General features: G+C 35.7%; 2 protein-coding genes and 1 long non-coding RNA gene across 7 annotated transcripts; 2 read left to right on the top strand and 1 right to left on the bottom strand.

Annotated features, from left to right (window-relative positions):
- Positions 1-115: 115 nt before the first annotated feature.
- LOC103420802 (anthocyanidin 3-O-glucosyltransferase 2) lies at positions 116-2,248 on the bottom strand. The gene is made up of 2 exons (XM_008358841.4): positions 1,381-2,248; positions 116-1,154 (listed from the first exon to the last, which is right to left on the bottom strand). Exons 1-2 carry the CDS (start codon positions 1,925-1,927, stop codon positions 250-252), a joined length of 1,452 nt encoding a protein of 483 aa, XP_008357063.1. The 5' UTR covers positions 1,928-2,248; the 3' UTR covers positions 116-249.
- A 1,470-nt stretch (positions 2,249-3,718) lies between these two features.
- Positions 3,719-6,527, top strand: LOC103420801 (uncharacterized). Of its 4 annotated transcripts, none has more exons than XM_008358840.4 (7): positions 3,719-4,101; positions 4,599-4,689; positions 4,837-4,952; positions 5,143-5,202; positions 5,281-5,346; positions 6,008-6,201; positions 6,294-6,527. In XM_008358840.4, the coding sequence occupies exons 1-6, from the start codon at positions 4,045-4,047 to the stop codon at positions 6,197-6,199; spliced, it is 582 nt and encodes a 193-aa protein (XP_008357062.1). In that variant the 5' UTR covers positions 3,719-4,044; the 3' UTR covers positions 6,200-6,201; positions 6,294-6,527. The 4 variants fall into 4 exon arrangements, with proteins under 4 accessions (XP_008357062.1, XP_008357061.1, XP_017183699.1 ...); XM_008358839.4 differs by having other exon boundaries at positions 6,008-6,207; XM_017328210.3 differs by having other exon boundaries at positions 3,721-4,097; positions 6,008-6,207.
- A 6,957-nt stretch (positions 6,528-13,484) lies between these two features.
- Positions 13,485-15,369, top strand: LOC139197896 (uncharacterized). Of its 2 annotated transcripts, none has more exons than XR_011583274.1 (4): positions 13,485-13,790; positions 13,892-13,984; positions 14,235-14,316; positions 15,154-15,369. It is a non-coding gene; the product is annotated as an uncharacterized lncRNA (long non-coding RNA). The 2 variants fall into 2 exon arrangements; XR_011583275.1 differs by having other exon boundaries at positions 13,874-13,984.

The raw sequence follows: 15,369 nt of genomic DNA, 5'->3' as shown, positions 1-15,369 counted from the left end.
ACTCCATAATCTAAAGCTACTTGTCGTTCCAATTCAATTCCAACAATGCACTTTTCAGACCGAGAAAGCAGAACAATAATAAGATCAAGGTTTTAGTAAATGACAATGACGCAGAGAAGAGTAACATTGATCCGCGAGAGATCATTCCAAATAAATAAATATGTCCGCCCGTAGATGGTGCATAATCATTGAGCAAGATACAGGTATTATAAGGTTGTTATTTATGGTGCTGCATTTACTGCCCTCGCACTACGCTTTATTGGATCCTGATATAACATCCAACAACGATTTGAAGTTCCGAGTGGAGCTCCCTTGTGGTCCAACCGCCTCTACTGCGAGTTGTTTGACCTTCTTTATATTGTCTCTGAATTTCCTCCCACTTTCTGCCAACAAAACCACTTCCAAACTTTTTACCAGCCCCTCCGTGGTAAAAACTCCTCCCTCCACATTTACCCCTATCTCCAACTCGTCCTCCACCATCCTTGCATTAAGCCTGTGGTCTCCAAAAAATGGCCTACAAATCATGGGCACCCCTCCGGCTATAGTCTCCAGCAGCGAGTTCCAGCCGCAATGTGACACGAAAGCTCCGACCGAAGCGTGGGCCAGGACATGCGGCTGAGGAGCCCACGGCACCACCATCCCGTTCACCTTTGACAATATTTTTGTCAAGAACTCGTTCAGCAACGGTGTCTTGAAGTTGTCCTTGAGCGACCACAAGAAGGGAGCCCCTGTGGCTTCCAGGGCCTCCGCTATTGCTAGCAGCTCCTTCTCCGGCGGGGTCGCCACCGACCCGAAACTGACGTACACGACGGAGGATGGAGCGTCTTGCTTGTCAAGCCACGACAAGATCAAAGCGTCTGATGGCGGCAGCGGTGGCAGCCGGGATGCTACGTTGGAAGGTCCTACGTTGAGGAGTTTGTTGAATTTGAACTTTAGGTCGTTTGTTACGGGGAGGTCGAGTTCTTCGAAGCAGTTCATAAAAACTGCGGTGGCGCGGGGGAGGAGCCGACCCATTTGAAGTAGCATGCGGGAAAATACCGAGTCCAAGTTTCCGAAAATGACTCCTTCTTGTAAGTCTTTGATCCGCACCTTGGACAGTCCTTGGATGTTCACATTTTTGTCGACGATGAGCTCGTTTTCACGGCCTGTAATACCTGCATGACCAAACTTTAATGCTTAGAACATAAAATTAAATTTCTTACTTTTTCTAATAGAAGTACAGAAAATTTCATTTTAATCCTTAAAACAGATGAGTTTTAGATTATAACCTTGTACGATTAAAAATCTAATTTTAGTCCCTACTACATTTAATCATCTCATTTATTAATTATATTTTTAAAGTTTCACCTTTAAAGACAGGATAAGTATAAACGTACGCACCTTGAGTTCCGATAGTGTCCCGGATGAGATCGGTATGCACGTGAACAGAGAGGGAGTTAAGCCCGGAGAGCCAGAAAGGGACCCAAAGCGCTCCCAAATCGTCAGCCAAGTGGACTCCAAACCAAAGGAAGGCGTCGGTGATCAAGCAGCTGATATGCTTCCCGGTGTCCGCCACGGAGGCGTCTAAGCTCCTCCGTAAGTTTTCCGGTGCCGCTTTCATGAAGAGCTCTATGTCCTCCTGGGGCTTACCAACAAAAACATACCCCTCGGGCACCCCGTCAGCCACATCGTACACCCTTATGTTAGGCGGCATGTTATTATTGCTGTTGTTGGAAAAGAGAGAGCTGTTGGATTTCGAAGTGCTGAAGAACGAGAAGAGAGTGTTTGGAAGGGCGGCAGCTAGGCGGCGAACGATGTCAAGCATGGGACTTGCATGGGTGGCAAAAGGGAAGGCTGCGGCTACCACGTGACGGTCGTAGGCGTCGGCGAGATGGGGCTGACCATTAGTTGTTTGTGGCTCGATTTTGGTGGGCGGCGGCGGTGCCATTACAACTCACAATGCATGCGTTTGGATGGGACTGGACTTTATATAGTCGTTAACAAGAAATGCATGCGCTACTCGCCACCTCCAATACTTGAACAGCAGTTAGCAAGCAGGCTTACTAGGAGGACTGCTTGCCTTGCCTACCATTCATTCATCGCTGGTTTCCCCTTACTCTTCTTCTTCTTCGTAAGGTATTGGTTATGTCCACGATAGGCCGTGACTGACCGGTCGCTATAGGTATTAACCCAATGCAGTTTATAACCCCCAGAGGGCCCACCGGATTATTACTTGACTGGGGTGGCAATACGTGCCACCACATGACCCGATCACGGGCTGCGGCACTCCCAATTTATTAGGTGGGGAGGGAAGACCACCAAGACTTTTTTATTTGCAATGAATTTGAGTGTTGCCCACGCAATGTTGCGCGTCATCAACACTGACAATTTTTTCAATAAGACATGACATTTTAATTACATAAATTAATAGAAATTAACATAAAACAAAAATTGTAAAAAGGAAATTGATCATAGTGAGTCTTCACAAAAAACCTACTTGGCAAGGTGGAAAATTGGCGAAAGTAGAAACCATCAACAAAGAAATACATAAACAAATTAGTAACCTAATTTATATGACATCATAATGAATTATGTTAATTTGTTTATATAAGTCATGACATTTCTGCTTAGATTTCTTGTTTTATGCAATAGACAATAGGTTTTATGGCAGAAAATTGAAGTTTTTGAGGAGAAATATTATGTTTATTTTGAAATGTGTAATGACATATAAGAGTATAACAGAAAGATAGAACAAAACAGGTTCATTCTTGAGAATAAATTAACCGTCCAAGATGGAAAGGTGTTGGTCTGTTGGAGAACAACAGAAAATGAAGCAAAAAAACCTGTTGGAAAAAGCCAAAGTGATTCAAATTTGCCATTACAGAGAATCGAACCTAGAAGTGGGAGGGAAGAGCAGTCGAATTTAAGTGTTGCGGTTGTCGCCATTGTCTTGAATTGAACCGTATGGTCCTATCTCATGAATATATGATAAAGGTATGGAATGTGACAAAAGGAAAAAAAAATATTCTAATTTTACTGGTTTAATTTAAAAAATTATATTAACCTCCTAGTGTGAAGAATGTCGAGTCTCTACATTTGCAGCATTTCATTTATTTTATTTTTACAGATTTATGAGTGTTTAGTTGAAATTAATCTAGTGGTAGGTGTCGAAATTTAAAATTTGACATGTCACGTAACACGTTAGATTAATAGAATTGTCCAGATCCGCAGGCAATTGCGAAATGCGCTGATAAGTAGGAGTGAGTCATTGTATTTTGGTCTTGCGCCTTGCAGTGGGACGATTCTGGTCATTGGCGGTAAAGAAATTGGACTGCATGTCATGAAGCCCACTTAGTCTTCAGTCTGTAAGCCCAATTTCAGAGCATGGAATATGGGCCGCCTAAGGATGAGAAATGGAAAGAATATTCTAATTTACCATCATTTTATTTCCATTTTTGTTTCAACATAAAATTAATAATTAATAATTAAATAAGAGAATTATTATTAGCATTCTAAAAATCTCATTTTACACTTCAAATTTTCTATACTAGGAAAGAAAAATACACTTGTGAGAAGTGTAGAATGAGATTTTTTAAATAAATGTAAAATGTTGGATGCAATCTTTTTTTCTTGGGAACTTTAACGAAAAGCTACATTTTTACGCTAAAAAGTCAACCCTAATACTATTTACTTTACCATTTATTTTGTTAAAACTCAAACTTTTCAAACATTTCCAATTAGTTTTCTTTGGTTCTTTGCATCCATCCGCATCCAGGATGAGAAAGCAAAAAATAAAGACAAGGCTACCTTGTTTTGTTTTCTGTTTTATTTTTCTTCTATTTCAGCAATTTTCTTCCCCAGGCAGCAGACTCACGCGGCTGCTGTTTCTCTCTATCTCGATCGAACCCTTCCCTACTGATTTCTCTCTCTCTCTATAGTCGACGACGACCTCCCGGTCAACTTCATACAAACACCCACACAGACGAAGAGAGAGATAGAGAGAGAAAGACGAAGAGAGAGATCTAGCTTTCCCTTTTCTCTTTCTCCCAGTATTGTTTCGTCGCCATGGGTCAAGCTTTTCGGAAGCTCTTCGACACCTTCTTCGGCAACACTGAGATGCGAGTACTCTCTCTCTCTCTCTCTCTTTTCATTTTCTATGTTCTTTTGTATTTCGGGAGAATTTTGCAGCTTTTTTGTTCTATTTTCCTACTCTTTTTTTGGGTACTTTGATTATTATATCTGTGCAGGGATATCTAGGGTTCATACCGTAATGGTTTTTGTGCGTGTGTGTGTGTTGTTTTTACCTATACTGGTTCAATTCTTCGATCGGTGGGTTGATGCCGTCATTAATTAGTTAAACTTAATCATTTAGGAAATTATTTGGCTTTATATTTCTCTAAATAATCCATGCTTAGATAATATTCGCCCAATTAATTGTACATGTTTGTATTCCTATAAAGTGTATGCATAACGGCTTTTGTAAGCGTGCATTCGTTGTATGCTAAATGATCGACTTCCGGTTAGATTTCCATTGCCTCCATCTAATTCAAGAGCATGATATGTTTAGTTGGCGATTGACATTACACTGACCCGCTTTTCATATTTCCGCGGTGGCATAGGTTGTAATGCTTGGCCTCGACGCAGCTGGTAAAACAACCATCCTTTACAAGCTGCACATTGGTGAAGTTTTGTCAACTGTCCCTACAATAGGTGGGTGTCTCTGATCACTAGAATCAGGCATCTTGATACATGGGGGTTTTGATGTTGGGGAGTTCTTGTCTATGTGATGTATGTCAACGATTGTGATACAGGTTGTTTAGATGTTCCGTTAAGGCATTTCTTTCTTTGTATTAACAGGTTTCAATGTGGAGAAAATTCAGTATAAGAATGTGATGTTCACTGTTTGGGATGTCGGTGGACAAGAGAAACTAAGGCCACTCTGGAGGCATTACTTTAATAACACGGACGGGCTGGTAATTGAAACTTTCTCTGGTCTTTTTCTTCTGGATATTGATGGTTCTTGAATATTGCTAGTCAGTTGTCCCTTTCTTTTCAGGTTACTAGTACTTGTCTCACTTCCCAGCTCACCTTTCTCAGCTTTGTAATAGGTCAATAAATAGAAGCTTCTAGTTACCCTTAACATGTTTTATTTTCCATCTGCAGATTTACGTTGTTGATTCCTTGGACAGAGAGAGAATTAGAAGAGCGAAGGAGGAATTTCAGGTTGTATGCTCAGCAATGCATACAGTTTAAATACAAGTGCGTAGTTGTTTCTCACTTATCTATCTTTATTATTTTCAGGCCATCATCAGTGATCCTTTTATGCTCAGCAGTGTCATCTTGGTGTTTGCTAATAAACAGGATATGGTATGTCGTAGTATTAGTTTCTGATCTGTGTATTGCATGATAATGTAAAGTTCATGATTTCAACCAACATAAGAATGTGCAAGTTGATTGCCCACATAATCTCTAGGGGTGTGTGAGTTACTGATCCCCAAGTTAGAGGATGGCACAGGGTATTATTGTCTTTTTTCAGTATTCTATTTCAACAGTTATTTGCTGCATGGGATGTTACTCTCAAGTAATTAGGTCTCAAATCAGAGTGTTAAAATTACAATTTACTAAACGGTCATAGTTAGATGTCAGATGTTGCGGTACTGGGCTGCTGATTGCTGTCTATTTTCAGTATTTACATCCGTTCTAAGTACTGTCGAGTCCTTTTCATTGCTTTTTAGGGATGGCCAAACTTTTGGTTACAAGGGGAACTGAACCCAAGACCTACCCCTTCATTCCATGTCACTCGTTCAATTTGAGCCAAGGCTCATAGGCAATAACACTTCACTTTTGTAATTCATCCTACATACCAACAATAACAAAAGTAATTTACTGACTGATCCCGTCAGTGCACATGTCCTTATTTCTTGTGGGCAAGTTTTATTCATGCCATTCAGCCAGCATACACATGGTTTTGAAACGCTGGTTCCTTGTTAACTTTTTGCGATTTATTTATTTGTCGTTTCCTATCCAGAAAGGAGCTATGTCGCCAATGGAAGTGTGTGAAGGACTAGGCCTATTTGATCTCAAGAACAGAAAATGGCACATACAAGGGACTTGTGCCCTTCGAGGCGATGGCCTTTACGAGGGCTTGGATTGGTTAGCTAGCACGCTGAAAGAGATGAGAGCTGCTGGATACTCTTCAGTGGGCACCTCGTCATTCTAATAGTTGAGGTCTATACTTGTACATTTTGATGTTTTACCCGCTTAGTTGGCAAGGCAAGTCCTCAAGTAAATGTTTATTCTTTGTGTTTCTGCAGGTTTATTAGGATTCTTGGGGCTGGTCAATTCAAATTGACGACGAGCTGAAGAGTTGGTCATCTGTGCATCCAAAGTTCCTGGGCTCCTGGACTTGCTTTGGCATTCAGACATGTAAACCATTTCCAATGTATATTCAAAATCGCCAGGTTGTGCAATCGATGAGTATTTGCTGATATTATTATGTCTGATTTGGAGTTTGCCCCTTCAAAAGTATCGTTGCCTACTTTTTGACAGATTAATGGGTATAATTGCTCGTGTTGCGTTGTCCGTCTGTCCAAGACGCACACTACACTAGTAAATAAACAGATTAATGCGTATAATTTCTCCTACCTTCTTGTAATGGAGTGAGTACAATATTTATATGCTTACTAAAGCTAACATCACCTGTAAATAAACAGCTCAAATCAAATTATTTTTCAACAACTCTTTAAAGGTAATAAAAAGTGAGAAAACTACTGCACTTTGAGAAAGGAAAAATATAAGGAAAATTAATGAAAATGGTTTGAAAATTTTGAGTTTTAATGAAAATGACAAAAAGGTGTTATAAGTGAATAGTATCAGGATTGATTTTTTAGAGTACAAATGTGGTTTTTCGTTAAAGTGAACAGTATCGGGAGTTTTTTTATTAAAGTTTCTAAAAATATATGCAGCAAGTATGTAATTCCACGTGTCAATGTCCGAAAGAATCGGAAGAGAGATCATTTTAGCGGCTATGGAATCATGTAATGCAATGGTCACTTGTCTCCTTCAACAGAATTTTTCTTTCTTAAATATTTTCCATAATGATTAAGGGTAATAGTAAAAGGTAATTGAAAGCGGTTTATTGAGCTACAAATATATTTTTAATAGAATATTTAAATCAAAAATTAAATAATAAATAGACAAATATTATAGTGCGGTCTAAAACATTGTCGAAACGGGACTCTATCTACAAGAATATTAACTGTAAGTCTTACATGGTTTTTCAAAACCTCATTGTGAGGTGAAGGTGAAAGTAAATAGATTTTGTACAATCAAATCCAACTATAAACCGTGATGAGAAAAATACAACTTTTTTATTTTGGCGAAAATTTTACATGAGCAATAGGGAAAACTTTACAAGCCATTTGGAAGCGGTTTTCGGTTTATTGAAGAATAAATATATATTTAGTATAATATTTAAGCCGAATGCTTAAGTGAAAAATATAGTAGTGAGGCCAAAAACATTGTTAAAAAGGGGTTACACCTGAAAAAATATCAACGGAAAGTCCTACTTTAATTTTCAAAACTTCATGGTGAGACGAAGGTGAAAATAAATAATTTGAACAATGATTTATTTACGAATTTGCAGAACCTACTAAAAATCGTGAGTGTTAACACACGTTTTTTGTGAAAAATACAAATTTTTTTATTTTCGCGAAATAATTTCCCTAACCATTAAGGAAAGTTTTATAAAGCATTTGGAAGTGGTTTTATGACTTAGTGAGCAACAAATGTATATTTAAGCTTAAAGCTAAAAAATATAGTAGTGACGCCCAAAACAATGTTAAAATGGGGTTACACCTACAAGAATATCAATGGAAACTCTTACTTTAATACTCAAAACTTCACGGTGAGGCGAACGTGAAAATAAAGAATTAGGGAAATATTTTTTAATGAAAAATGCAATTTTTTTATTTTGGTGAAATATTTTCCGTGAGCATTAGGAAAAACTTTACAAGGCATTTGGAAGCGGTTTTACAGTTTATTGAAGAATAAATGTATATTTAGTATAATATTTAAGCCGAAAGCTACGAAAATAAGTGAAAAATATAGTAGTGAGGCCCAAAATGGTTAAAATGGGGTTACACCCTAAAAAATATCAACGAAAAGTCGTAATTTAATTTTCAAAACTTCACGGTGAGGTGAAGGTGAATTTAAATAATTTGAATGATGATTTATGTACGAATTTGCAAAACCTACTAAAAACCGTGAGTGTTAACCCACATTTTTTGTGAAAATTGCAAATTTTTTATTTTCGTGAGCATTAGAGAAAACTTTACAAGGCATTTGGAAGCAGTTTTATGGTTTATTGAAGAATAAATGTATTTTTAGTATAATATTCAAGCCGAATGCTACGAAAATAAGTGAAAAATATAGTAGTGAGGTCCAAAACATTGTTAAAATGGGGTTACACCCTCAAAAATATCAACGGAAAGTCTTACTTTAATTTTCAAAACTTCACGGTCAGGCGAAGGTGAAAATAAATAATTTGAACGATTATTTATGTACGAATTTGCAAAACCTACTAAAAACCATGAGTGATAACCCACGTTTTTTGTGAAAAATGCAAAATTTTTATTTTCATGAAATAATTTCCGTGAGCATTAGGGAAAACTTTACAAGGCATTTGGAAGCGGTTTTATGGTTTATTGAAGAATAAATGTATATTTGGTATAATATTTAAGCCGAAAGCTATGAAAATGAGTGAAAAATATAGTAGTGAGGCCCAAAACATTGTTAAAATGGGGTTACTTACACCCTCAAAAATATCAACGGAAAGTCTTACTTTAATTTTCAAAACTTCACGGTGAGGCAAAAGTGAAAATAAATAATTTTAACGATGAGATATGTACGAATTTGCAAAACCTACTAAAACCCGTGACTGTTAACCCACGTTTTTTGTGAAAAATGCAAATTTTTTATTTTTGAGAAATAATTTTCCTTACCATAAGGGAAAACATTATTAGGCATTGGGAAGCAGTTGTATGATTTATTGAGTAACAAATGTATATTTAATAGAATATTTAAGCAGAAAACTAAAAAAATAGGTGAAAAATATCCTAGTGAGGCCCAAAACATTGTTAAAATGGGGTTACACACTCAAGAATATCAACAAAAACTCTTACTTTAATTTTCAAAACTTCATGGGGAGGTGAATGTGAAAATAAATAATTTGAACGATGAAACCGACTAAAAACCGTAAGTGGTATACCACGTTTTTTGCAAAAAAATGCAATTTTTTATTTTCTTGAAATAATTTCCGTGAGCATTAGGAAAAACTTTACAAGGCATTTAGAAGCGGTTTTAGGGTTTATTGAAGAATAAATGTGTATTTAGTATATTATTTGAGCCGAAATCTACGAAAATAAGTGAAAAATATAGTTGTGAGGCCCAAAACATTGTTAAAATGGGGTTACACCCTAAAATATCAACATAAAGTCTTCCTTTAATTTTCAAAACTTCACAGCGAAGAGAATGTGAATTTAAATAATTTGAATGATGATTTATGTACGAATTTGCAAAACATACTAAAAATTGTGAGTGTTAACCCATGTTTTTGTGAAAATTGCAAATTTTTTAATTTCGCAAAATATTTTTTGTGAGCAGTAGGGAAAACTTTACAAGACATTTGGAAGCCGTTTTACAGTTTATTGAAGAATAATTGTATACTTAGTATAATATTTAAGTCGAAAGCTACGAAAATAAGTGAAAAATATAGTAGTGAGGGCCAAAATATTGTTAAAATGGGGTTACACCCTAAAAAATATCAACGGAAAGTCTTACTTTAATTTTCAAAACTTCATAGTGAGGAGAAGGTGAAAATAAATAATTTGAATGATGATTTCTGTAAACCTACAAAAAACCGTAAGTGTTAACCCATGTTTTTTTTGTAAAAACTGCAAATTTTTTATTTTTGGGAAATAATTTTCGTGAGCATTAGGGAAAACTTTACAATGCATTTGGAAGCGGTTTTATGGTTTATTGAAGAATAAATGTATATTTGGTATAATATTAAAGCTAAAAGCTACGAAAATAAGTAAAAAAATATAGTAGTGAGGCCTAAAATATTGTTAAAATGGGGTTACACCGTCAAAAATATCAACGGAAAGTCGTACTATAATTTTCAAAACTTCACGGTTAGGCGAAGGTGAAAATAAACAATTTGAACGATGATTTATGTACAAATTTGCAAAACCTACTAAAACCCGTGAGTGTTAACCCACGTTTTATGTGAAAAATGCAAATTTTTTATTTTCGTGAAATAATTTCCCTAACTATTAAGAAAAACTTTATAAGGCATTTGGAAGCGGTTGTATGATTTATTGAGTAACAAATGTATATTTAGTAGAATATTTAAGCCGAAAACTAAAAAAGTAAGTGAAAATATCCTGGTGAGGCCCAAAACATTGTAAAAATGGGGTTACACCATCAAGAATATCAACAGAAACTCTTACTTAAATTTTCAAAACTTCACGGTGAGGCGAAGGTGAAAATAAATAATTTGAACGATAATTTATGTACGAATTTGCAAAACCAACTAAAAACTGTGAATGTTAACCCACATTTTTTGGGATAAATGCAAATTTTTTATTTTTGCGAAATCATTTTCGTGAGCATTAGGGAAAACTTTACAACGCATTTGGAAGTGGTTTTACGGTTTATTGAAGTATAAATGTATATTTAGTATAATATTAAAGATAAAAGCTACGAAAATAAGTGAAAAATATAGTAGTGAGACCCAAAATATTGTTAAAATAGGGTTACACCGTCAAAAATATCAACGGAAAGTCTTATTATAATTTTCAAAACTTCACGGTCAGGCGAAGGTGAAAATAAACAATTTGAACGAATGATTTATGTAGGAATTTGCAAAACCTACTAAAACCCATGAGTGTTAACCCACATTTTCTGTGAAAAATTCAAATTTTTTATTTTCTTGAAATAATTTCCCTAACCATTAAGAAAAAATTTATAAGGCATTTGGAAGTGGTTGTATGATTTATTGAGTAACAAATGTATATTTAGTAGAATATTTAAGCCGAAAACTAAAAAAGTAAGTGAAAATATCATGGTGACGCCCAAAACATTGTAAAAATGGGGTTACACCGTCAAGAATATCAACGGAAACTCTTACTTAAATTTTCAAAACTTCACGGTGAGGTGAAGGTGAAAATAAATAATATGAACGATAATTTATGTATGAATTTGCAAAACCATCTAAAAACCGTGAATGTTAGTTTAACCCACATTTTTTGGGAAAATGCAAATTTTTTATTTTTGAGAAATAATTTTCGTGAGCATTAGGGAAAACTTTACAATGCATTTGGAAGTGGTTTTACGGTTTATTGAAGAATAAATGTATATTTAGTATAATATTAAAGCTAAAAGCTATGAAAATAAGTGAAAAATATAGTAGTGAGGCCCAAATATTGTTAAAATAGGGTTACACCGTCAAAAATATCAACTGAAAGTCTTACTATAATTTTCAAAACTTCATGGTCAGGCGAAGGTGAAAATAAACAATTTGAACGATGATTTTTGTACGAATTTGCAAAACCTACTAAAACTCGTGAGTGTTAACCCACGTTTTCTGTGAAAAATGCAAATTTTTTATTTTCGTGAAATAATTTCCCTAACCATTAAGAAAAACTTTGTAAGGCATTTGGAAGCAGTTGTATGATTTATTGAGTAACAAATGTATATTTAGTAGAATATTTAAGCCGAAAACTAAAAAAGTAAGTGAAAATATCCTTGTGAGGCCCAAAACATTGTAAAAATGGGGTTACACCGTCAACAATATCAATGGAAACTCTTACTTAAATTTTCAAAACTTCACGGTGAGGCGAAGGTGAAAATAAATAATTTGAACGATAATTTATGTACGAATTTGCAAAACCAACTAAAAACCGTGAATGTTAACCCACATTTTTTGGGAAAAATGCAATTTTTTTATTTTTACGAAATAATTTTCGTGAGCATTAGGGAAAACTTTACAATGCATTTGGAAGTGGTTTTACGGTTTATTCAAGAATAAATGTATATTTAGTATAATATTAAAGCTAAAAGCTACGAAAATAAGTGAAAAATATAGTAGTGAGGCATAAAATATTGTTAAAATGGGGTTACACTGTCAAAAATATCAACGGAAAGTCTTACTATAATTTTCAAAACTTCATGGTCAGGCGAAGGTGAAAATAAACAATTTGAACGATGATTTTTGTACGAATTTGCAAAACCTACTAAAACCCGTGAGTCTTAACCCACGTTTTCTGTGAAAAATGCAAATTTTTTATTTTCGTGAAATAATTTCCCTAACCATTAAGAAAAAACTTATAAGGCATTTGGAAGCGGTTGTATGATTTATTGAGTAACAAATGTATATTTAGTAGAATATTTAAGCCGAAAACTAAAAAAGTAAGTGAAAATATCCTGGTGAGGCCCAAAACATTGTTAAAATGGGGTTACACCGTCAAGAATATCAACGGAAACTCTTACTTAAATTTTCAAAACTTCACGGTGAGGCGAAGGTGAAAATAAATAATATGAACGATAATTTATGTACGAATTTGCAAAACCAACTAAAAACCGTTAATGTTAACCCACATTTTTTGTAAAAGCTGCAAATTTTTTATTTTTACGAAATAATTTTCGTGAGCATTAGGGAAAACTTTACAATGCATTTGGAAGCGGTTTTATGGTTTATTCAAGAATAAATGTATATTTAGTATAATATTAAAGATAAAAGCTACGAAAATAAGTGAAAAATATAGTAGTGAGACCCAAATATTGTTAAAATGGGGTTACACCATCAAAAATATCAACGGAAAGTCTTACTATAATTTTCAAAACTTCATGGTCAGGCGAAGGTGAAAATAAACAGTTTGAACGATGATTTATGTACGAATTTGCAAAACCTACTAAAACCCGTGAGTCTTAACCCACGTTTTCTGTGAAAAATGCAAATTTTTTATTTTCGTGAAATAATTTCCCTAACCATTAAGAAAAACTTTATAAGGCATTTGGAAGCGATTGTATGATTTATTGAGTAACAAATGTATATTTAGTAGAATATTTAAGCCGAAAACTAAAAAAGTAAGTGAAAATATCCTGGTGAGGCCCAAAACATTGTAAAAATGGGGTTACACTGTCACAGCCCGTTCCGAAATATTTATTTTCGACGGCGTGAGATTACTTATTTACCCTTGGACGTTTTGTGTGGTCATGTGGGTGAAGTTTTATTTGGACCAATTCAAAGATTTTCCTCAGTTTTTGGAACACTTAGGACTTAGTTTTGTTGGTTGTGACCAACTAGGACCACCCACAAGCACCCATACTTTTCTCTCTCTTCCGTTGACTCTCTCTCTCTCCCTTCCCTCTCGGATTTCCTTCCATTTCCATACAAACCGTATGGTCAACCTCAAACTCCTTCAACCAGTCGCGGATCGACGTTTAAAAAGTGATGTTCTTGTTCCCTACAAGCTCCTGAGTCCATTCGTACCATTTTTAGAACTTGAAACCCTCGAAAACCCGAGAAACCATAACCTCCAATTTGAGGTATTGTTCATGCACACGTAAATGTGTAGTTTTCTGAGAGTTTTGAAGTTATAGGGAGCTTTAGATCGTCTTCACGAGGCTCAGAGAAGAAAAATGAAGTGATTTGCACGTTGGGAAGCTCGGGAATAAGGAGTTGCAGGTTTAGCCGGAATATCGAAGGAATTTTCGGCGAGTTCCGTCGATTTTAGGACTTTTGAAAGGTAAGGTTTTGTTCTACTTGTCCTAAGCTTCAATTTGGTTCAAGTTTCGTGGAATTTGGATGAGAATTGAACGAGATATAAAGGTTTTCGTGATTTTCCAGTTTCCAATGAACGGCGACGGCGACCGGCGAGGTTAATCGGAGAAGAAGATAGAATATTCCGTCAGAGTTGACGGAATATTCTGACGCCGTCAGGTAGAATTAACGGTTTATGTTGCTTTTTTAACGGAATATTCCTAACGGGGTTAGGGGATTCCGTTAGGGTCCCTGCACGTGTTGCCGTGCCCTTGCCGGCGCGTGGGACATCAGAAAAATTTTCTAAAAATATAAGGATGTTCGTGAGGTTGTTTAGATCACGTTGGTATATTCAAACATCCCATTTGAGCAATGTATGAGAAGTTATTAGCTAGTATTGGTTATGTGCTTTAAATTAACGTTTTTATAGTTGTTTCGCATATAGGGGAGACTTATCCCGAGGACGAGCGTAGTCAAGGGCGACTCGGGGGCTACGACCCTTCGATATACCAGTGAGTGGGCTTTTGGTTTTCAGTAAATACTTATATACTTGATATTTTCCCAGAAAATGCGTTTAAATAGAAGTATGCCTTGAAATGCCATGCATATAAATTTATGTTCAGTATATGATGCATTATATATAATTGTGGTGCTGTAGACGCTCAGGTAAACCCAGTTGAGTTTATGAATTGTGAATGTGAATAACGGTTGTGATTAATTGAGAAGCATAGAGCTCATACACCTGCACCCCGGTGTTAGTGATTAGCTAGAGATATGACATAGGCCTGTATATAATGTCACCTCCTGCACCATATGCTCACATTGGATCCAATTTAAGTGTACAATCTTGTCGTACCGACCATTATAGGTGGTTCCGACTCGTAGGGGTGACTAGCGATTTATCGCACATATATCATGAGAGCGTTGTATTGAGCATAATTATATTACACTCAGTCTTGTCGTACAGACTCTTTCAGTGGTTCCGGCTCGTGTGCAGTGTAGTGTCGTATAGGTCACTTGTAGTGACTCCGGCTAGATTGACTAATGAGCTATGAATTCAGCCGTACAGACTTCTGCAGGGGTTCCGGCTAATGTGTTATTTTCACCTGAGTTACTTATCTTGTTTATATCTTGGCATGGCATACTTATGATTATGAATATGTGTAGCATGATTTGAATTGATATATATATATATATATATATATATATATATATATATATGTTTATATTCTATTTCTGGGAAAAAGTATACATGTTTTACGGCGAGGGGTTAGAGCATTTGATAAATGAAATGATTTTGAAAAGCTTTGTTTTTGTCCACTCACGTTTTCTTTTTTACGCTTCTCCAGGTTTTAGGTAGACTTGCTATTGGTGGCGTTCGAGGATCTCGGCGGTTCTGACAGAATAAAATATTCGTAGGATATCTTCTGGTATTGTATAACTAGTATTTGTCCTACTGGACTGCACATAGACTTTCTATGCTCTGATTAGGAGTATTTACTCTTGTATCTCACTCATAGCACTTTCTGCTTATTAGTGCACATTAATAACTTTCATTTTTTTTA

Source organism: Malus domestica, chromosome 07 (assembly GCF_042453785.1).
Source record: "Malus domestica chromosome 07, GDT2T_hap1".
Taxonomy (NCBI): Eukaryota; Viridiplantae; Streptophyta; class Magnoliopsida; order Rosales; family Rosaceae; genus Malus; species Malus domestica.
Note: the sequence above shows the minus strand (reverse complement) of the source record. Positions and strands in the feature narration are given on the sequence as shown.